At 32.6% G+C, this 24,517-nt stretch overlaps 1 protein-coding gene across 1 annotated transcript in view; it reads left to right on the forward strand.

Moving 5' to 3' along the window:
* LOC143076138 (uncharacterized) overlaps positions 1-11,883 on the forward strand; it is a 30,753-nt gene extending 18,870 nt beyond the window's left edge. The window contains exons 3-12 of the mRNA XM_076251803.1: positions 1,211-1,290; positions 3,432-3,530; positions 4,036-4,158; positions 5,935-6,057; positions 8,275-8,397; positions 8,891-9,013; positions 9,151-9,270; positions 9,740-9,853; positions 10,279-10,413; positions 11,774-11,883. Coding sequence (XP_076107918.1) covers positions 1,211-1,290; positions 3,432-3,530; positions 4,036-4,158; positions 5,935-6,057; positions 8,275-8,397; positions 8,891-9,013; positions 9,151-9,270; positions 9,740-9,853; positions 10,279-10,295 — 922 coding nt within the window. The 3' untranslated portion in view covers positions 10,296-10,413; positions 11,774-11,883. The remainder of the gene's footprint in view (positions 1-1,210; positions 1,291-3,431; positions 3,531-4,035; positions 4,159-5,934; positions 6,058-8,274; positions 8,398-8,890; positions 9,014-9,150; positions 9,271-9,739; positions 9,854-10,278; positions 10,414-11,773) is intronic.
* The last annotated feature ends 12,634 nt before the right edge of the window (positions 11,884-24,517 follow it).

The raw sequence follows: 24,517 nt of genomic DNA on the forward strand, positions 1-24,517 counted from the left end.
GGTAAAGTTGATCAACTATACAATAATAAATAATTTCTGCTACATTCAAAACATCATTCCATCTTAAGAATTATTTTTGAAGTGCTGTCTTTTTGGAACTTAACTTGGCTTCCTTTACATTACTTAAAGTATATCTTTATCTTTCACATGTGAATACTGAATTATTAGAAGACTTTATTGTCATCTCACTATTTATTTATTTCATCATGAACTTTCTTTTATTTGATGTTTTCAATTTTTATGCTTAAATACCCTATTAAACTGTACAAATTGGCTACCATATTTATCAAATAAAATTTACTAACATGTTACAAGTTTATACTATTGCGCTTATTATAAATTATTTGTTTAAAGGAAAAGTTTTTTTGTATACAAAAAATAGGATAAGGTGGAATAATGATTTGTACAAGTTATTATCTTTTTCTCAATAAAAATTGGACAAGTAATTACTTGTACAATTGTATTTGTAAAGTAATAATCTGTATGATGGCATCATACAAGTAATTACTTGTACAAACTGTTTGTACAAGTAATAACGTGTACAAAATAATAACATGTACACGACATATATATTTTTTGCAAACATACCAGGTGAGCGATACATGCTACTTGGAGTATGCATGTATAATGTGTGTTTCAGGATAATCTGAAAGACCGTTTGGGATTCCAATAATTAACAATAGCAAGTACTAATAAAAGATAAATTCCTGATTAATACACGAGTACAAGCTAAGCAAGCCTTTAATCAAATTAACAAGACAAAATATAACCTTAACAAACATCTTTCTACAAAGTATAAAAATAAACGAAAAGCAAATAGAAAATTAGCCATGAGCGACACAAACCTGATTAAAAATCTTGCGTGAGTTCAGGTACACTGGAAGCGTAAGCGGTTCTTGCAATACATGTTGCATCCATCGGGGCACTGATGCGTCAAACTTGTAAATTATAGAGAGTAAAATGGCTTTAACTTCTTCTAAATTCGATTGTTCAATGTGTCTAAATGAAGCAAAATAACACGAACCCTTCAAGAGAAAAACAAAGTGAACCATCGACCTACAGAACGGCAAGTGCAGCCCATGTTCAATTATTTACACCACCATGGTGCCCTTGTTGCTCATGCTTAGAAACGTTCGGTGATCAGTTGTGATAAGCATTTAGATGTTATTAAAATGCATGTGATACACACCTTGCCACGTTTTATTTTCAGACAACAACTCTATACATATTACGCAGGATGTAGGCAAGCCCGTTGCTGTACTGGATATGTCGGGTCTTCATGTTCTCAGGGTATGGTGATTTGGCATTTTCACTTTTTGTGTAACTCAGTCATTCAACTTTTAACATACATGCTAAATACTGTACCAAAAAATGATTAGCTTCTTTTATCTATAAAGGTGTGATTTTTTTTCTATTAATGTAAGGTAAAGCGATGCAATATGACCTGCAAACGTTAATATATTTTACCTTTTCATGGATGAATCAAGTTTAGTTTAAACATATTTTATTTGCAAAAGTAGCAAAAGGGATTGGACACCAGTTATAGCAACCTTAGAGACGTCCTCTCCCAATATAAATATAAACACAAAGTACATTAGATAATGACGAAAAAACATAATAGGAATGCATGTAATACTTACTACAAACGAAAATTAGAAAAAAAAACAAAAAAAAAAACAACAATATAATAAGGAATAATAACAAAAAAAAAAACAAACTGGACTGGAGTGAAGGGTTGTAAAGTAGAAATTTAGAATGTAAATTGATTGTTTTAAATCTTTGTGTTATTCTGATACAAGATTGTAAGAACTCAAAAATGTCTTTTTTTTGCTGAAAAGAAAGGTCACCGTCACCAGCTAATAGAAGCTCAATGGATATAGCATATCTTTCTAATTTTGAAAACAGTATTTCTCTTGCTTTGTTGTGAAAAGCGCAATATAAAAAATAGTGTATACTATCTTCAACAGGGTGGCCACAGCTGCATGCGGGACTGGATTTAATATTAACACGATGTAAATCTTAATTTAAAAAGAACTGCACATATTTCTCAAACGTGTATGAATGATATTAAGTTTTCTATCCCCACAACTAAAATAGGAAGGTGGCTGTATCAATTTGGACTTCATCTTTCGTTTAAAAATATTTATATTTTTGGACGTACGTATGTCGGGGTAAAGGCTATTCCATTCAATAGTAGTGGATGGGGAAAAGGGTTTTCTAGTTATGTCTAGTCTATAACCTGGAACTACATAATTATTACTGTTTCGCAAACCGTAGTTAGATACTTGACCAACAAGTGGGGCATTGTTCACTTTATTCTCATAAATATATATATATGTAAGGGTTATTGCTGGAATAAGAAAGAGATGTATCATCAGCAAACAATCGAGTAAGACTTTTCAAATTATCAGCTATGACATTTACATAAATAAGAAATAGTAGGGGACCTAGTACAGAGCCTTGCGGAACTCCTGCATTAGTGATCAAGTGATTTATATATTTCAATGAAAATTTGGCTTATATTTGATAATTCATGAATTTGGAAACTTTTGAATACATCTATATATTTGCATATCTATACACCTTTATCTGTTTGGACAGGGTAACCTAACCGTATATCTTAAGTTTGATATGTATTCTGTAGATTGAAAATAAACTATTTGAAAAGAAGAAGGATTTTTAATTAATGACTTTTGGTTTCCTTAATGTAAATAGTCCGGAATGGGGCGAATTCTATACACATACACATGTAGACTCTATTAAAGGGAATGCAAAAATGCAGACATTGTAGAATCATGAAAGATGTTTATAAAAAACTAAACAGGTTACAAAAAGACTAGTAAATTGAATAGTAATTTCATTTAAGAATTGAATGCTCCATTTTTGTAATTTTATTGGATGGAAGCGCTTCATTCTGGAAATGTGCGCATGCTCAACGCTTTTACAAACTGTACAACTATTCAATTGTTATAATTACTTTTTTATGCTACAATCATGCAATCAAGAGTTGTATCAAGCTCTTCGTTTGCATTTCTGTGCATCATTTAAAAACTGTCACTGATAGCACGTAGAGTCATAGCTGTTGTATTTTATAATTACGGAAATAAAATTTGACATTGAAGTGCTCAAGGCTATTGTCATCCAATCAAATACGGATCCTAATGAACCATATACGTCTATTGTATTTGTCTCTGGTGAAGAGTTGTCGCATTGGCAATCATAACACATCTTTTTATTTTATTTGTAATGTAAAAAATTGTTAGATAATTTTCTACAAGAAGAATCCACTTCCATTTTAGACAAAAAGAACATAATGAAAGTAGCATAATTGTTTAGAAAAATTGTGATCTGATTCAATTCTTTTTAAGATTTTACATTATATATTATGTGATGGTTTTTTTGTCATTAATTTTGCTTTTTATAAAACATAGCTGTATGTCACGGATCAACAACATGTCCGAATGGGGGAACATGCACACGGCCTAATTATTGTACATGTAAACGAGGGTTCTCCAGTCCGTACTGCAGAGGTATGTTATCCTTGAACCCATTGTCCTTGCTGCTTGTAATAGCAAGTTTTATAAATCCGTTTTGTAGTGACATGTTATTCTTGCTTTATATGTAGTTTCTAAGCCCTTAAGTGACTTGGACATATAGTGCTACCGATATATTTCCTTTGGTATTCATGAAATTAGATAGTTCACCATACTTTTTTCACATAATGCTTGCACACATTAACATTATAGCTGGTTCAAATAACAACTAGTTTTTTTTATTTTAATTTGATATTTAAAAATTAATTGCAAAGGTTTAACATGAACTATTAACAAGAATAGAGTCAGTGTTATATTGAACTTTAGTTGTCTTGTGCAAAAGCATATACTTCAGTAACCTTTATTGACTTTACAATGTTTTGATATCAACTTATCGGATATTTTTTTTAAGACTGCTGGGTATTGGTCCAGCAATGAATATATAAGATTGAGGTAATTTTCAATAACCTTGATAAATACAGATAATTTGTTATATTTGTAGATATCAACGAATGTACTAATGGCAACGGAGGCTGTAACCAAATATGTACAAATACACATGGTTTATTTCGATGCTCTTGTAGAAGAGGATTTTTACTACGAGGCGATAGAAAAACCTGTGCTGGTATGTTTAGACGACATGGTTTCCGAATGACGTTTTCTTAGCTATTAATGTAGTTAGGGGGATTGAACAAACTAAATAAAATTAAAAAAAAAAAATGAGGAGAAAGTCCTCATTGATCACTTCCGGAAAAAAAGTATTATTTCACTGTGTCAAATGTTTTCACTTTTGGTAATAAACAGGCTATTATTTGAACTTGGAATTATTTTTAATTATGGAATTTGCAAAATTTCTTGTGCTTGAAATTTTCATATTGATTCCATGTTTATTTGGTATTATAATGTTTTGAGAGGTTTTTATACGCCCGTCAAAATTTTTACGGGACGTATTATGGTATACAAATGTCCGGTGTCCGTCCGTCCGTCCGTCTGTCTGTCTGTCTGTCCATCCGTCTGTCTGTCCGGCGTAAACATGTCGCACCGTAACTTGAGAACGACTTATCTAAATTTCATGAAACTTGATATAGTTGTTTTTTATGATGGTCAAATGATCTGTATACTTTTTGGTGAAAATAAGATTTAAACTTTTTGAGTTACGGCACTTTGTAACTAAAACAGGGGTGTGTTTTTTAATTAGTTATATTAATCTTAATATCTGTATACTTTTTGGTGATGATTCAAAATTTCATTTTTGAGTTATTGAGTATTTTGTAAAAAAGGGGGAGGGTTTTTTACATGTCGCGCCGTATCTCAAAAACGATTTATGATTATTGCTTAAAACTTTACACACTTCTTTGTTATATTAATCTAAAGATCTGTATACTTTTTGGTGATGATTCAAAATTTCATTTTTGAGTTATTGAGTATTTTGTAAAAAAGGGGGAGGGGGTTTTTACATGTCGTGCCGTATCTCAAAAACGATTTATGATTATTGCTTAAAACTTTACACACTTCTTTGTTATATTAATCTAAAGATCTGTATCCTTTTTGGTGGTGATTCAAAATTTCATTTTTGAGTTATTGAGTATTTTGTAGAAAAGGGGGAGGGGGTTTTTACATGTCGTGCCGTATCTCAAAAACGATTTATGATTATTGCTTAAAACTTTACACACTTCTTTGTTATATTAATCTAAAGATCTGTATACTTTTTGGTGATGACTCAAAATTTTATTTTTGAGTTATTGAGTATTTTGTAAAAAAGGGGAGGTTTTTTTTACATGTCGCGCCGTATCTCAAAAACAATTTATGATTATTGCTTGAAACTGTACACACTTCTTTGTTATATTAATCTAAAGATCTGTAAACTTTTTGGTTTGATTGTAAAAAAGGGGAGGTTTTTTTACATGTCGCGCCGTATCTCAAAAACAATTTATGATTATTGCTTGAAACTGTACACACTTCTTTGTTATATTAATCTAAAGATCTCTATACTTTTTAGTTTGATTCAAAATTTTATTTTAGTGATATTTGTAAAAAAACACAGGGTGGGGTTCACATGTCCCGCCGTGTCTCAAAAGCAATAAATGGTAATTGCTTAAAACTTTCTCAGAAACTATTGATGAAACTGCATAAAACTTTCACACTAGACGTCGGGCGTATCATGCGCTCATGGCGCAGCTGTTTATTAATACTTTCCATACAATGCATTTTGTATAGATAGTGTTGTGCGCTGCACAGTTCATTCTATTGAAAATGTACTATCTTCTTTGTAATAGAATGTGTTGTGCGCAGCACAGAACATTAAAGTACAGAATAAACATGGATTTAATTAAAAATTTCAAGCACAAGAAATTTTGCAAATTCCATAATAATAATTAATACTAAAGTTTCTTCTTAACAGATATAAATGAATGCTCAACCAATAATGGAGGCTGTAGTCAAATCTGTGTAAACACTGTTGGCTCATATGGATGTCGCTGCAGGAAAGGATTCTCTCTCGAAAATGACAAGAAAACATGTTCTGGTATGTTGTGTTGTCCGTTCCCAAATACATATGTATGTATTGCTTGTCGTTAGCTGACAACACATGGTTCTTAAGACCTTTAACACTGCATTTTGAAAACAAATAATTTCACATGTTTAAGGATGTATTCTTCTGACGATTCAGTCTCGTTGAAATCTCATTCTGCAATTATTTCCAAAACATGTGATACAAGTGGAAACTATCAATGAATTTAAAAATTTTATAATCAAACATAATTCTGTGAAAAAAAGGTGTATTTACAATGAATAGTTTTTGAGTAATCCAGTTTTCAAATTTTACGACCAATCAAGTCAGTCTTTTTAGCAAAATTTTGAGAAAATGGGCGAGGGGTACAAAAAGTGATTTTACAAGAATCATGTACATCCCATATCATTTTTGTCTTTTGAAATTTCTTAGATATTTATTTTTTCAATCATTTATAACAAAAATGTTGAAATATTATGCATTTTGTTCTTAAAAATGAGAAAAATCACAAATTTACAAAATTGACAGCCTGGTAAATTTGACACAAAAAAGCATCAGGATATGATAAAACTTTCTTATATTAACACCTACCTATAGTTTTTTTAAGTTAAATTTATGCAGATTGGGCCACTGCATCTTTACTTAAAGTATGAGAAAAAGTTTAATTGTGGGACTGTGATTTTTTTCACGATAATAGGCCAAAAATAGGTAAAAAATTATGAAAAATGGGAAAATCATCAAAATTGGGTATTTTCAAAAGGTCGTAGCAAAAAAAGAAGTGCCACATCATGTGATTTTTTTCTTCACCAATTATTTTTTAACAGTCTTATTTACCCAAAAACCAGGTTACGAAAAAAAAGTTTAATTCTAGAAATTTTTGGCTCCTCAGAGGTGTACATCCTTAATGACAGAAAAGAGGGACGAAAGATACCAAAGGGACAGTCAAACTCATAAATCTAAAACAAACTGACAACGCCATGGCTAAAATGAAAAAGACAAACAAACAACAGCACACACGACACAACATAGAAAACTAAAGAATAAACAACACGAACCCCACCAAAAAACTAGGGGTGATCTCAGGTGCTCCGGAAGGGTAAGCAGATCCTGCTCCACATGCGGCACCCGTCGTGTTGCTTATGTGATAAAAAATCCGGTAAATAGTCTAATTCGGTAGGTCACATTCAGGAAAGGGAAGGGGATTGTAGTTACGACGTAAGGAACATATCCGATATCATTTGTGATACGGTTATTCCATAACGGTCAACCAACTCGTGATGGCGTCCGTAAAATTTACGAAGGGATGATTTCAACTTCACCATTTGGAACTCTTGGTTTAATAGCTTCCTTGTGAGCAGCAACCCTCTATCAAGAAAATCATGATAGGAAATGCAAGCACGGGAATATCGTATCAATTGGGAGATATATACCCCGTATGCAGGTGCTGCTGGAATGCTGCTACTTAGAAATGGAAAGTTTACAATTGGAAAGATGAAATCATCTCTTTTGTCGTAAAGTTTTGTTTTCAACCGACCCTCATTGTCAATTTCTAGATGTAAGTCAAGATATGAGGCCGACTTAACTGTATCTGTAGTATCCTTTATCTCTAGCTCGATTGGATAGATGCGTTCCACATAGTCACCAAATTTTGAATTATTTAGTGAAAGAACATCATCTATATAGCGAAAAGTAGAGTTAAAGGATAGTGCTAACTTCTTATCTTTCTTCCTAAGAAGTTCCTGCATGAAGTCAGCCTCATAATAATAAAGAAACAAGTGGGCAAGTAGAGGGGCACAGTTTGTTCACATTAGAATGCCGACAGTCTGTTAAAAAACACGTCCTCCGAACGTAACAAATATGTTGTCAATCAAGAAATCAAGCATCTTGATAATATCAGTTTCAGAAAAGTTTTTGTGCGAATCATAGTGATCCTTGACAAAGTAGGATTTATCCCTCCCTAAGACAAGATACTTGTATCTACGTTGGTCATTCTAGAAAGTTTAAGATTCATTTTATTGAAATTCATTATACTAAAGTTGTACAAAACTTCTATCGTTTTATTTTTCATTAATATTTATCCTGTAAATTTTGACAAGCTTACACACAGATATCGGAACCCCTCTACTCTGATGTAAGAATGAAACTCAACAATAATTTTATGAAATTTGTATCCTTCTATATTATTATCAAAAGACATAGGCGATACAACTTTTTGATGGATCTTTTCTTTAGATAATGACGAATGTTTGGTAAATAATGCTGGATGTTCCCACGACTGTAAGAACACTGCAGGATCTTACACGTGTCAGTGCAAAAAAGGCTTTCATCTTCTCAACGATAGAAAAACATGTTCAGGTAATGGTCATATTTATATTTGATTATCGTAATATATATGTTTTTAAGTACTGCACACTGTTAGAGTTTTTTGTTTTGTCTCAAATTTGAAATAATTAAAGATAACCTTTTTTGGATGTAAATGCGTTAACCAACGCGATTGTATGAGCCTTCAGTAATATGTTCATTACTATGTTCAAAAAGTTTACTCTGTACTAGTCCTTGACATAATAAATTTCCCTGTTCTCCTTTAACGGAAGGCGAAGAATAATTTTTGTCGTTATGCTAAACGATAACAGGTTGTGTATTTGAAAGTTAAACCACATATTAAATGATATTAGATTTTATGTAAGTTTTAAATGTATAAAATCAAGTTTTAGCATATAATATTCAATAAATTATATGCATGCATCATTTTCAAAAAGACTTTCATTTGAATTTTAATACAGACTTGTATTATTGATTGCATCATAAATTGAACGAAGACATTTCATTTACTTTCTATCATTTTCAGATATAAACGAATGCGCATTAAACAATGGTGGATGTGACCAACTTTGTATTAACGAGCATGGGACATATTCGTGTCAGTGCAGAAAGGGTTATCGTTTCGCAAACGATGGACAGACTTGCGAAGGTGATTGTTTCTAATATTTTATCTTGTATTTACCAAAAAATGAATTCTTCAGTTCAAATCTTTAGCCTTATAATGTTTTCCTTATGTGCGCATTAGACGAACTTACTTTCAATGCACTAGTTGTTTTGACTTTTCAGATGTTGATGAATGCCACGGACAGTCTAAGTGTTCTCAGTTGTGTACTAACACCGCTGGTTCCTATCAATGCAGTTGTAGACCAGGCTTTAAGCTGGGTACAGATGGCAATACATGTGCAGGTAAATACTTAAATAAACTCACAGCGTCTTGGCAAAAAATGAAAAAAAACCAAAAAAAACCAAACCCAACAATATACTAAACACACCATAGAAAACGAAAGACTGATCAAATGGAAATTAGATCTTGCTGCATATGTGGTACCCGTTGTGTTGCTCATGTAAGTATATAACTTAAGGTCTTATTCTGAGAATAGGAGGAAAATGTTTGTCAAGTAAAATTGAGAATTTAACTGTGTGAAAATCAGGACTTTCTACTTGGTGAAGTCGCATCACATGGGATAATTCGAGGTTTTTAAATTTGTGAAAAATTAAAAAACCCGATTGTGACATATTCTGTTTGTCATCAATAATTGTTTGAATATGTTTCTTAGATACTTACGTAATTGTGACATAAAATCAATCAATTTGGGTCAAAATGAAAAGAAACTACAATCTAAATACTTGTAGCTTAAAATTATATATTTTGTAGATATTGACGATTGCATAGGAATCAACTGTCAAAATGGTGGAAGCTGTATTGATTACATAAGGTCTTATAGGTGTAATTGTGCGGCTGGATTCGAAGGAAAACATTGCGAAAATGGTCTGTATTAATCATATTTTTAATTTTAAAATCAAAATCTTTTCAATGGCGTCTAAGAAATTGAACATGAATGATAATAAAACAATTTTATATTAAGAAAATCAATTGTTTGTCATTTAGTTTTTTTTTTCAACTAACTCCGTGTCAATTTTGTTATTAAGAACCACAACTACTACAATCATATAATAATTTATAGTTTTAGCTATTTTTCTGATATTAAGATATTCAGATAACCTTTAATGTTAACAAATCCCCCATGCAAAGTTAACCTTATAAATGGTATGGCTATTACTTTAAAATCTCTTAGGTCTTATAGCGGTATTTATCCATCCGGATTTCAACTTTTTGGTTTTGAGCGTTTGTGATGAAGATAAATAAAAAAAAAAGCGCATCGGACGCATACAAGTGTTATTTTTATTCTGCAGGACCAAGGTTAAAATGATTTGTCTGTTGTTAGAATTGCTTCTAAGATTCCTCGGCATATTATAGAAGACTATGAAATCCATGTATAGACGACGGACGAAGAAAGATCACGATCGATACGACAGTAACTGTAATCTGTAATTCACATTGTATTTTGTACTATCTAGTTATGTATAGTTAAAGTTATAAGTTCAATCCTGCAAGATAACGGGACAAACTAATAGAATAATCGACAAACTGTCTTATAAAATCAAGATGTTAACAATTGATGTTGTGAAGAATGTTTGCTTGCGCTTTTTTCAACATAAGAAAATGCCGGTACCTGTAACGCTGCATTTGAATGTGTCCTCCTTTCACAGAAATTCTTTCAGCAGGATTATTTAGAAGAACGACTGCAATTGAAAACTCGAGTTGAAATTAAAAAAATGCTTCCCATAACGATATTTTTTGTGTGTTTTATCTGCATAAGATTACAATGATGTTACTAAGTAGTGATATTCATAACACCAATTCATAATGACTATACTTAACGACTGACGCGTACCAAAAATAACTGATGGGTAGGGAGATATTTACAATAGTAACCATTACGTAATAAAGAAACGATGACGAGAGACATGCTTCCCCGTCTTATATAGGTATTAAACCATCAGAAAAATAACTGATTATTTTCTGTTCATTATCGAAACAAGTTTGAGTGAGTAAAATCCCAAAAATACTGAACTCCGAGGAAAATTCAAAAAGGAAAGTCACTAACCAAATGGCAAAATCAAAAGATAAAACACATCAAACAAATGGACAACTGTCATATTCCTGGTCGTATACAGGTATTTTCAAATGTAGAAAATGGTGGATTGATCCTGGTTTTATAGCGCGAAACCTCTCACTTGTATGACAGCAACATCAAATTCCATTATATTTACAACGGTTCGTGAACAAAACAGACATTATAGGTAAAATGTCAAAATTGGAGTACAGCAGTCATCACTGTGTCACAATTTAAATTAGAAAAAAAAACCAGATAAATATTTAACAAAGATGCACAAAAAGCATCTATCAAATTTAACAACCACATTCATTGCTAATAGTCGCGTGTTTGGCGTCAGAATGTAAACGTCAATATAGAATGATTTTGTCGTTCAAAGTGTTTTCAAAAGTATAATTTCACATGGGGATGGTGGTATACAGGGTTAAAAATCGAAAGTTTTGTTCGAACTAATTTCAGAAAAAGACCGAGATTTGAAATTATTCAGAAGTTCTTTAGAATGTGGATTTTGCTTAGTGAGGAAAGAATTCAACGCAAGAGACACTTAGAATGTGACCGTTACCGGTGTCTCTCTGTTTGTAATTCATGGTAATGGCTTTGTTTGTGATATACAAACATGTATTCATAAATGGTCATACGAGTTTTGAACACAACTTAAATAATGTTGCCTCTTTCGATGAAAAAGTAAACTTTTATCTGAATGCTTTATATATATTTCTATTATGTTTCAGACATAAACGAGTGTATCTTTGTCAATGGTGGTTGTGAGGATACATGCGTCAATACTGTTGGTTCCTTCCAATGTGTATGTAAAAATGGGAACGTCCTAGATAAAGATGGCTTCACTTGTATAGGTAAATGCTGTATTCGAAAAAATATTTTGCTTTTATTTGTTTTTCATGAAAATTTAAAAACCGATTTGTCATGTTTATCTTTTTGGTTCGAGCGTCACTGGTGAGTCTTTCGAAGACGAAACGCGCGTATGGCGTACACAATTTTATCCTAGTATGAATTGTTTACATACATGAGGGTTAATTGAGGATTACATACTTTAAATGTCTGACACTGACAGTATCATGATTGCCTTATCCATGACAAAATCCTAATTACATGACATATTTATCTCTTTCAGGAAATAACACATCAGATCGACCCACTGTTTTCGAAACCCATAGGATTTCACGTCGACTACTTCCTCGAGGATGTGATTTTATTGAGTTAACTTTATGCATAGAAGCTGACAGTTACCAAAAATTACAACTTTCATCTACGTCATCATGGTACAAACTAAATACTAACTCTAGTATCGTTTATACGTTCGGCATTGTGTTCATGGAGATAAACAGTTTTTCAATGCCAGTGTCCTTATCAGGTCTTGAGGTAGTTACATCAAATTCTGGTTTCCAACTTGTGTTAGGTTCATTGAGGTTTACAGAATCTGAAGGAACACAACAATATAACAGACATACTAGTCAATGCTTTTCGTTTCAAGTAACTCCAAAAGATATTCATGACTTTATATCTTCGGGTTCGTTTTTGCTTTCAGTGTTTGATGATCTGTATAGGAAATTGCCAGAATGGATTCGATTTAGTAAGACAGGAACAGGATTACTTTCAGTGACTGACCTTCGTACGAATCTGATATCGGGAAGCCAAATAGATAATTACCACGATTGCAGAGGTGCTCCAACAAAAGCAAATCATTTTTATAGTGTTTTCCGTTTTGGTACAAAATTTGCATTAAGTATTTACGGGAATCAAATTCAGGTCCCAGCTCCTTTTCTTGGTAAAAAATTCTGTATTATTATTGATGTTTGCCAAGATAACGCTGGCACTGTTTTCCTAATGGTGCCTCCTCAATCAAGAGGCTTTCTGGAAAAAATAGAATTTTTCTCAAATCTTGCATCAACGGTTGGTTTACGTATGAGACCCCGTGGAATTGGTTTATCAATAACAAACAATATCAACGTCCACTACAGAAAAACAGAACTGAGACTTTGGAACGGGGACAACTTTTTCCAATACCCGTAAGTTTTAGATTTTAAGCGAAACATTGAAACGTGAATCATAGGTGAGTTTACCGACTGTACACTAGATGTGCATACGATAAATCATGTCTCTTCAGTGATATTAGAGAACAAATGCAGAACCCAAATACAAACGTAGAAGAGCTGATAATACCCTTCCGCCCGAAAGGCCTTAAAAAGGTAAATATTAAAACGTTGAAACATATTGCATTTGTTTACTCCTGTCCAAAGTCAAAGATGTTTAATAGTTTGTTGATCTGGTTTATAAGTCTTTCTCTTTTCTCTTTTTTTATATAGATTAGACCGTTGACTTTCCGTTTGAATGGTATTACACTAGTAATTTTTGGAGCCCTGTATAGCCTGCTGTTCGATGTGAGCCAATATTTCGTGTTGAAGACCGTAATTTGACCTATAACGGTTTACTTTTACAAATTGTGACTTGAATGGAGAATTGTCCCATTGACACTCATACCACATCTTCTTATATCTTCTTAGGTAAAGGCAAATTTGGTCAAGAAAAGAGGGCTTTGCTTTGGGTCGATTTAGTCCTTACGCTAAAATGAATTATTAAACTTTATAAAAGCACATTCCAATCAATCAATATCCAATATGAAAGAGGCTGGGAAAAACTGGTGTTAGTGATAAAAATCAAATGTTTGCAATCTATGTATGTTAGAAACAATATCTGTAGATAGTCCAAGTTACGAAAGGCTTTGAGAAAAACACACTAGTAAAGTTAAAACTAAAATGTAGGTCGCATATTGTAACGATTCAAAGAAAATTAAAATTAGCCGATTGTTTTGATACAATTTACCCGAAAGTTTTGATTTTGCCATCTGATAAGGGACTTTCCGATTTGAATTATTAATTGGTGTTCGTTTTTTTTTTAAAAATATTTTCTTCTTTGTACGATTGTTTTTCCACTATTGTTGAATAACAAACCTTTTCTGTTTTTCAAATATTGATTTTATAGAGGAAAACAACGGCTTGAACTCGTTAATATTTTTTGGATTTGATTATTTTTAAGTATCTTTTTGGTTATATAGCTATTTATTTGTTTTGGTTCTTAGACATCATAGGCTTTCAAATATTTTTCATTCAGTCATCCGTCCATCAGTCTATCCGTCAGTCTATATGTCCAGCCGTCAGTGAACAACTTCACAAATGGACGTTTGTTTACATTTCAACTTAAAATACTAGCAAGTGAAAAAATGGTTTATATGTTTATAATGACCTTGCTAGGTCAAGCTTATGACTGAGAGGGCTAGTATATTTCATTTGTTTTAATGTGTGTGTTGTGTGTGTGTGTGCGCGCGTTTGTATGTATGTGTGTGACAGGGATGGGGTAATCGTAATCTCTAATCGTAATCGATTGTAATTGATTACATTTCTTCCAGTAATCGACAGTAATCTGTAATCGAAGAATTGTAATTGTAATTGAAACGATTACAGCAAAAATCATGGTGTAATCATCGATTACTTTCCATTACATTTCGATTACTTTAGTAAAATAGTTTGATGAAATATAACCTATTTCAAATGAAAACATGTATGTATTAAGTCAAGGGACTTATCGAAATAAGTGATTTTTAAATCACTTATTTAAGTAGCAAATTAGAAATTTTGTCATAAATTGTGATTTTGTAGTTTTACCAAAATTTTAAACACAAAATAGGTTTAGATAATATCTTTTCATTAGTAAAATTGAAAAAAATGAACTTTTTGCTTCTTTTAAGTTGAAAGGTTTATGCCTTTGGTGCAATAATTTAGCTGCAAATTCTATTTTAGTGGATAAAATGCTATAATAACGAACTGATACTTTCCTAACAGATTTTTCCCAGCAGTGGGAGTATTTTTCCTGTAAAGTTCAAGGTTTCATCTTTCAGATTATGTAATAAAATTCTACTGTTCGCGATAAAAATTTCACTGTTCGGGGGTGTTGAAATTAGTAGGGGATATTAGAATAGCGGTACTTAAAGACGTGATTTTTGGAAGGAAATTGAGGAATGATACTTAAACAAGTGATTTTTATGTCATTATTCTAGATTCAGTACAAGGTCATCACCTGACATGACCTCGTAATCCTAGACAACACAGATGTTGGTTCTGATAATTTTAGCAACATAATTAGTCGCTGGATTATTAGTATTCTATATTTAAACCTACAATAAAATTAAATCACTTAGTCTAGTGATAAAATTGTTCTACTTAAATAAGTGATTATTAAAGACAGACAACCCTTACTTTCATTCTTTCAGAACATAATGTTACTTGAATCAGTGATTAAGAAAATCACTCATTTAAGTAAGTCCCCTGACTGGTATTTATCACTTCGAAGTACTGATATGAGTTTATCAACTGCCTTTCTATTTCTATTTATTGTCTCAAGCTGCATAAAGATCAACCAGGTACCCTGTCATAATTTACTTTATACATTTTGTATCTAGCTTTTGAAACAAATGGGTTTATGTGCTTGTCAATAAGTCAACACCTTTTATATTCAAATTAGAAAATAGATTTAGATAAGAAATGAGTCTTAAGTTAAGTTCTGTACTCCCTTAAAGTAGTAAGCTTATTTGTATTAAAATTCCTATAAGCATAATTTTCAATAAGTAGTTTTATAACCTATAATTAGGATGGTTATCCAACCATACCTGTCATTATAATTATAAATTTTGATCTTTAAAATTAGCTGAACTAATGCATTAATGAATGATTCTACTGTTTTATATTTTCTTCAGAGAAAACTTCCAATATTGTAAATAACTATGCTAAAATATACCTGCTTTGATTGAATACAAACAAAAAGCTAACTTAAGTCATCTGCTTACAAAAGCAAAATTATTGAAAAAAAAACCATAAACATATATATATAGGTGATTGATGGAATGTGATGTCATCTCTAATTTTTGTTGAAAGTCAAAATTTCAAGATTTTTTTAATATTCTGATCGTCAGTAAGAGATTCCATCTAGATAACAACTGTCAACTTATAATTTGGAAACAATGCTTTAAATGCTGTTTTTGGTGTAAAGTTCTTAATTTCCACTATACAAATGTTGCTCAACATAATTGTGTTTAACTGACTTTATTATTTAAATAAAAATTGAAGCATGTAATTGGCAGTAATCGAAAAGTAATGTTTACTTTTGATAAAGTAATCAATTACATACAAAAATCTGAGTAATCGATTATTAATCGATTGCACAAAATACCTTCATGTTATGGATTATTAATTGATTACATTTGTCAGTAAACGTGCCCATCCCTGGTGTGTGACCCTTTGCATTTTCATAATCAAACTCTATATGACATATTCAACTGTTTTTACGTTTATATTCTTTTCTTGATAACTTTATTAAAAAGCGCTTCGGACGCATAGAATTATTAAACGTGTTGTTTTCAATTTTTTTATTAAGAATATCACCGGAAGCTTCTGTTTGGTTGAATACTGAAATTGATTGGACACATAATAGTTCCTTCCTTGTAAATGTGATTGGTAAAGCTGAAATATTTCTATCCGTTCCAGATTTGTCTAAGGTAAAAACAATTATGCACAAAAACATTTATATTCACACTACACATCTAACCTGTATACTATTTGTATAATAAGATGGACAGGATCAAGGACCGCTGTAAAGTAAAATAGTGTGTCAAGAAGTTAGATGTGTTTTAAATTATTTTTTTTCTAATGAAAAAATAATGAATTGACCGGAGATGTAGCTTACATTTTAAGATTCAAATTGACGGTTCAATGATATATTTTTCTTGTTTCCAATAACACGAATAACACGGTCATTTTTGAAAAAGGATTTATCTATTTTGCAGCATTTAGTTAGAATTTTTTAGCGTTTTAATATACAAGAACAATATCAATATAATGCCCTATATGTAACATGACTATTTAAAATGCATGCCTGCAAACATGTACATGTAGTACACTTATGATATATCATGTACTGTTTTGTTTACAGAAGTCAATGATGAACTATTGTCATCAAGGTATAGCTAAGTGAGAATGCGTATATTTAAAGTTATACGTCCGACAATATTTTTCTGAAAAGAGAGACATAATATACTAAAGGAACATTCAAACGCGTATATAAAAAAGAAGCCGAAAACGCCATGGCATAAAAGAAACAACAGTTTACAACACACATAAACTAATGTCTGAGCAACATTAAACTTGTTTTTGATAACATGAACAAGTATATGCTGTCAGCACACACTTTTTGTTTTGTTTTTAAATATTCGAAGTGTAACTTCTCAATTGATTGAATACTGCGAATGGCCCTGAAAATAGCATATAACTTGATGGTTCTCATTCAGATTTGATGAAATGATTATCATCGGTATCTGCTTGATTTTATTTTCACCTGTACATATAAGTTTTTTCCATGTTTTACAGCTATTAACAGGTTTGTTTGTTGAAGAATGGAATAGTTTAATAATGTTGACTGAAGTTACAATACCTAGATTGGAATTTGATATCTTGAAGAGACACGTTGTGATGAACTTTGAAAATATTATTGCAGCTAGTCTGGAAGCTTACATGTCATTAGGAGGTATACTAATCTTAAAATGTCGTGAATAGGTTATTAGGTCTTTCAAATGTTTGAATATGAAAACAAAATTATCTTCATATCAAATCCCCTATAAATAAACGAGTATATTAACTTTACAAGTTTTAAATTTTGCTTCATTAGTTTTTTTATTTTACATTTAGGGTTAAAGCATAAATTAAAATCATATGAACCTTCAAATAAAAAAAAAGGAATATGTTTTTATATACATGTGTACTTCATTTTATCAACATCTTCAGAAATGTACTGCTGCTGAATTATTCTTTACCCGTACTATAATTCACCGACGATATTTACGTATGCAATTACCTAAAACATAACACCTCTCGTTGCTATTTCGGTAACCGCACACCGCAAGTGCTAAGCACAACCTTGTAAAAAAAGGACAAACAAACGTGTAAGGAAGACACTATTTATCGATTCAGAAAGACTGCTAATACACCATATAATGTAACAACTGTTACGACAAAGTTTAATTTCACAATAGAAACCAATTGAAAGTATAAAAATAACATATAAATATCGATCTTACTTCAAGTACATCAGGTGTTCTGTGTAGAATATATATCAAGGTTTCCATCTTTAAAATTCGACACCAAAACCCCGAAGTTAATTAGCAACAAATGTTTCCGATCAACATTCAACGAATGGAATTCTTTTGTTGATCATAACTTATGAACTCGTAATGAATATAGTGGGTACATTTATTGCAAATAAAACTGGTTTTGGTTTTAGTTTAAGGTTTTGAACTGGTTTCCAAAACTAGTTTAGATTTTATCGAACTAGTTTGAAAAATAAACCCAGTTCAGGCACATTTAAACAAATGGGTGGTTTCCTTGAACAATGTTGAAACCATATCTGTATCTGTATCTGTGTAAGGAATTCCCTCCTTCAAAGGAGCACTTCTTTTCAGAATCGGTTTAAAAGTTCACAATATATATATTTACAGGACTATATTTACAGGGGTCTTTGGTAAACAAAAAAGTAAAAATCTACGCCCGTGGGGTGAATGCTGGCTACATTCAATGGCCCTTTCGTTTGTTTGACGGTAGAGCTTTCAAAAGTTCATTTCTTTTGGCATGTAACGCATAGCACAGTTTTCTATTTATATACTCCACTTTGAAGCAGTTGTCCATGCATTTGCATCTACAGCCACATGCGCATAATAATCTACTTGGGTCTAAAATAAGCTGTTTATTTATTACTAAGCTGGTTAGGTTAAAGCATTTATCACAGTTTTTAATGCTACGAAGAAAGCAGTCTAATTCATACAAGTATGGTATACGAATATTATTCAGAGGTTTACAATCTAGAATAAAATGTTCAACAGTTTCTGAATTTTCGTTGCAGAGAAGACAAGTTGGATCTATTGAATTCTGGTTAAATGCAGCCTTATTGCTTTGCAGGTAATAAGTTCCTGTTAATAGCTTTAATTTTGGTTGTAGGCGGCTAATATCTTGTGCAGAGGTACCAACACTTGCCAGACATGGATGAATATTGTACCATAGAATATTATTTGCAGATAAATTGCGAAGAGAGCTGAATAATGATACTTTTGTCCTGAGTTGTTCGTACCAAACGTTGTCCACTGCCTTCTTAACAATTGCTTTCCATCTGTATCTACTGACCGGGTTCTGTATAAGTTCATGAGCTGATTGTAGGTTATATTGTGCAAGTAAGCAACGTATTTTAGAAAACCAGTTTTTGGAGTTAAATCCGGATATCGAGAGTTGTCTTTCTGCCAGATCTTTTTCAACGGATGATTCCATACCACAAATCTTGTTGTATATGTTTAAGGCTGCTTTGTGTATAATGCCTTGGAGTGGTATAACTCCTGCTATAGTATAAATTGCTGCGTCCGCCGTGTTGTTGGGAAGCGACAAGATCTGTTTAATTGATTTTCGATAGAATACTTCTATAGTGGCTCTAATTGTTTATTGTCTGGAAGAAGAATGTCAATTCCATAGGTAAGAACGGGAAGAACATAAACGTTGAAAATGTGAAGACATGTTATTGGATTTAGCCCATTCTTTCCATGCAGACCAGCCCCCATCAGGCTATACATAGTATATCTTTTACTACAGGACTTGATAACACAAACAGAAGATGACAGCATTGATAGGCTTTATCAGATTCACAAGAGTGTCTCAAAAAGAAAGCTAGTTTTCTCAGTTGTATCATGCTTGGCTGCTAAACGTAGAAACATCGCCAGGGTGAAAAATTATGTTGAAAATGTTATCCCCCAATACACACCTGATGACTATAAGAATCGTTTTAGAATGAGCAGATCAACATTTGATGCACTAGTTCTAAGCTTATCTCCTCAGTTAGCGGTGGGTCTTAAGGGTGGCATCATGAAAGTTTCTATTGAAAAGCAGCTACTGATTTTTATAAGATATGCATCATGTCAACAGATTTTGACTGAATTAGCTGACAGCTTTGGTGTATGTGAAGCAACAGTTCATACTATTATACATCGAACATCTTCAATTATTTGTTCAGATTTGCTTCCTGCATTAGTTAAATGGCCTTCTGGAATGAAAGTGCAAGAGACAGTTGACATGTTTTTTTCAACATAAAGGTTTCCATGGTGTTTTAGGCGCGATTGATGGATCACAATGTCATATCCCCATCAAAACTCCTAAAGTGGATGGTGAACAATATTACAACAGAAAAAAGTTTCCTTCTATAATACTTCAAACAGTATGTGACAAAAACTTACATTTTCTAGATTTATATTGTGGGTGGCCAGGTTCTGTGCATGACTCGCGAGTTCTTAAAAACTCGCCACTGTTTACAAGTGCATCTGATAACAAAGAGAGAATGTTCCCAGGTAATACCCATCTAATTGGAGATGCTGCATATGCTTTGAGTCAGTGGGTAATGACGCCTTTCAAAGACTTTGGCAACCTTTCGGCTGAACAAAAATGTTATAACTACATCCATAGTTCGAGTCGGATGTGTATCGAAAGAGCCTTTGGTGCATTGAAAGGTCGATTCAGGCGTTTAAGATACATTGACATGGAAGATATGCCTTAAGTGTTAAAATTTGTGCTCAGCTGTTGCACATTACATGAAGTTTGTTTAGCCAATTTTGATGATTTTGATGAATACATTGAAGAAGGACTAAATGCCAATGAAGAGATCAATGATTTCCAAGATTTTTTAAGGAGAAGACCTTCCGCACAACATAAACGTCAGTCAATTGTTGATATGCTGGGATAAAAAGATATTGCTCATATTTAGGCCATAATAAATAATAGGTTTGTTTGCCCAAACGCTACCTACCCAGAAAAAAGCTGCCTACTCAAATTCTTTTATTGTCCTGATTTGAAGAAGTTTTTTTTTTAATCAAATAGGCATGCAGACTAATAAACATCTGATACTTCAATTTCTTTTTTTGAAGAAAAAAAAAGAAAATGCCTACCTACCTACCCACTGTCTCAACCTTTGGGTAGGGTTTGGGTAAACCAAAATATTTTTAAGTGTGGCCTTATCTCCCTTAACCATGTTAACAGAAAATGTGTAATCTGTTTTTTAACTGTAAACTTTAGCCAAATTTAGATTTCCAATTCTTAATTAGTGTATTGTTTTATTTTGTATCGCCTGCTTTTCACACATGATGATGAATGACTCTGTGTTTATTTTCATGTTTTGGTCCATAACATGTCACTGTGTATTATCAATGTTATCTAGGTACTGTTATTTGACTGTTTCCCTGTTTATATGCTGAGTTAGAAAGGCAATACTTTATAAAAATAAGAAGATGTGGTATGATTGTCAATGAAACAACTATCCACTGAGTTCAAATAAAGTGGATGTAAGTAATTTAAGGCAACCGTTCGGCCTTGAACAAGAGATAAACACATACCATTTACTGGGCTATAAAAGGCCCAGACATGAAAAATATGAAAAAATTCAATTGAGAAAACTAACAGCTTAACAAAGCAAAATACTAAAAAGACATGAACAAACAACAACCACTGAACTACAGGCTTCTGACTTGGGACAGGCACATAAAGAATGGACCAGGAGCCTCTGGCCTTTGTTAGTCTAGTATGATTTTTAATTTTAGTTTCTTGTATATAATTTGGAGTTTAGTATGACGTCCATTACCACTGAACTAGTATGTATATTTGTTTAGGGGCCAGCTGAAGGACGCCTCCGGGTCCGGGAGTTTCTCACTGCATTGAAGACCTATTGGCGACCTTCTGCTGTTGTCTGTTCTATGGTCGGTTTGTTGTCTCTTTGACACATTCCCCATTTCCATTCTCAATTTTATATCAGTGCTACTAGCAGGACTAGCTATACACTGTGCAGTAATATAAACTCAATGATTATTTTCAGGCCAAATTTTAGGGATCATGGAGTTCAACATGTTCTAGGCCCCTGCTTTTTTTTTGTTCCTTGGATGGAAAAAAATTATATACAAAGTTGATATTTTTTTCAATATGTGTTCAACAATGAAACAGTTTCATATAATGAAATTTGTATTTTTAACAATAGAATAAAGTGGAATGCAATACTAATATGTCACTCTGACAATGCTGCAACTCAGAAAAACATAATAAAGTTAAAAAGAAAAAAAACTTAAATCTATCCAATTATTGTAGTATGTCTATTTGTTCATATGTTCAATAATCTGTGACATAAGCTGAATTTTTTGGTCTTCTTAGTCCATTTTTGCCTTATGCTGTTCCTTTATTTCAGATAGCAACCCTCTCTGTTCTTCTTTAAACTCCTCGTTCATGGTTTCCAAAAACATCAAAACTTCATTACTTTTTTTTACTTTCTTTCCCTGGTTATTTGTTTGATCTGAATCACTTGCATTCTTCTTTCTTTTACCCTCTTCTGCCAAACTACTTTCATTTAAAGACTCTACATCACTATCCTCACATGTCACAGATTCTGCTGATGGCATTGATTAGCTCATTGTGAAGATAGGTTTGACATTTGCCTTGTACATGTACCCATAAGCTTCCTCCATTTCACAAAAATAGGGGCTCTATTTTACATCATTCCCACTTTTTTGGTTGTGATCAACAGTGTCACGAAATATTTTTGTTAAGTTTTTCCACTTTTGTTCACATTGCTGGAAAGTAAATGTACTGAGCTGCTTCGTCATGTTCGTCTGCACTTCTTCCGCCATATTCTTTTTCGAAACCAAACTACTAAACCGCCCCGAGAGCGGTTTGATAAGTTTCCGAAACTGGTTTTCGTTTTGTCTCAATAAACAATCAAACCAGTTTCAGTTTTAAACCAGGTTCTAAACTGGTTTGTCAAAACAAATGAAAAGTTTTGAAAACTGTTGCAAAACTTAAACCAGTTTGCTAGCAATAAATGCACCCCTGATATATGCCTGGATTGGTTAAACCATTACTGGACGCTCGTTTCGTATGAGATTTACAGAAACATACTTTGATGTCTCTCATCTTTCGAGTTTCCTTTGGCCTGAATTTTGAAAGTTGTTAACATATTTTGTTTGTCATATTCAATATTTGTTTTTTCCAGGTTCACGAAAAAGGACATTTTGCGGAACTGAAGCTAATCCCGAGGGCATATTTGTTTCATTTATGTTGGACGCAAATCCGTTTGGGGCGGTGCCTATCTTAAAACACTGGATATTTAATGCACATGTTCGCATGTTTGCCTTTTTCACAACCAGTCCAATAAATATAGCTTCAGCGAATACCACTATAAATCTCATGAAGGACATTGTCAATTTAGAAAACCTTGTTGACAAACTTGGACAAATTTTAAACAATTTTGTAGACAATTTAGAGGAAAATCTCAAGAACAGAACTTCTTCTCTAATTATCAACTTCAAAAATACGCTCCAGACATTTAAATCCAAATTAAATGAAATGAAAGGGTCTTTAGATATAAAGAAGATTATTGATCTAGTGACAAAAACGTGGAAGATATATGTAAAGGAATTGAAACAGACTGGCCAGGCCATAAAGGACTCCGTAGAATTCGAAACTAATGTAGTTGCGCGAAATATATCGGACTTGATAGAACATGAGCGTAAACAGATAGGCAGAAATATTGACCTAATGATAACAAAATTACGGAATCAAATATATGCCCTCAAATCAAGGCGCACAGGATTTGGCTTAAGATTCTCGTCATCGATAACACTTTTAGGTTTCAATTTCCCATCAATGGATATTGAATTTATCAATTCTGTAAACGGTTTTGCTCAATGTAGTAAATTTAAAAAAGTATATGAGCTATTACGTGATGAGGAATCTATTAAAGTCCTTGCTGGGTTTACAGTTAGGACTCGGTTAGGGTATTTCATAAATGCAGAATCCAACTCGTTCATAAGTATTGCATTCAGTAAATCAAGTTCTAACTTTGTAGCTCATTTCCATGCACATCTTTCAGTGTTAGGAATTGAACTCTCCAAAGATGTAGTAATTAAAAATAATGGACTTTACATATTTTTTGAGGCAAACATTTGGAATGTTTTCCTAGCACAGGTAGAAATTTCAGCAGAGAAAGGCAGGAAGTGGTATGATCTGCGATATTCACTTAAAGGTAGATTACTCGCAAAAACAATAAACGGTGGATCAACCGCAGATAGCAATGATTTCCAAGGAAGTTATCTTGATGGTCTTCGACAACTATCCAAAAAATTTGGCGATAAGGCAAACGAAAGGTTTCAAGCTGCACAAAATGCTCTTTCATCTGCCAAATCAGTCTTAACTAATGCACAACATAAGCTTTCATCTGCCCAGGAAAGAGTAAAAAATTGTAATAGTGTATTTGATGCAGCTGTCAGATCTCTTGAGACGGCTAAACAAAAACTTGAAAGAGCTAAAGGACCATTTCTCAGGGCTATTGAAAAGCTGAAAAAAGCA

This window comes from Mytilus galloprovincialis, chromosome 5, assembly GCF_965363235.1.
Source record: "Mytilus galloprovincialis chromosome 5, xbMytGall1.hap1.1, whole genome shotgun sequence".
Lineage (NCBI taxonomy): Eukaryota > Metazoa > Mollusca > Bivalvia > Mytilida > Mytilidae > Mytilus > Mytilus galloprovincialis.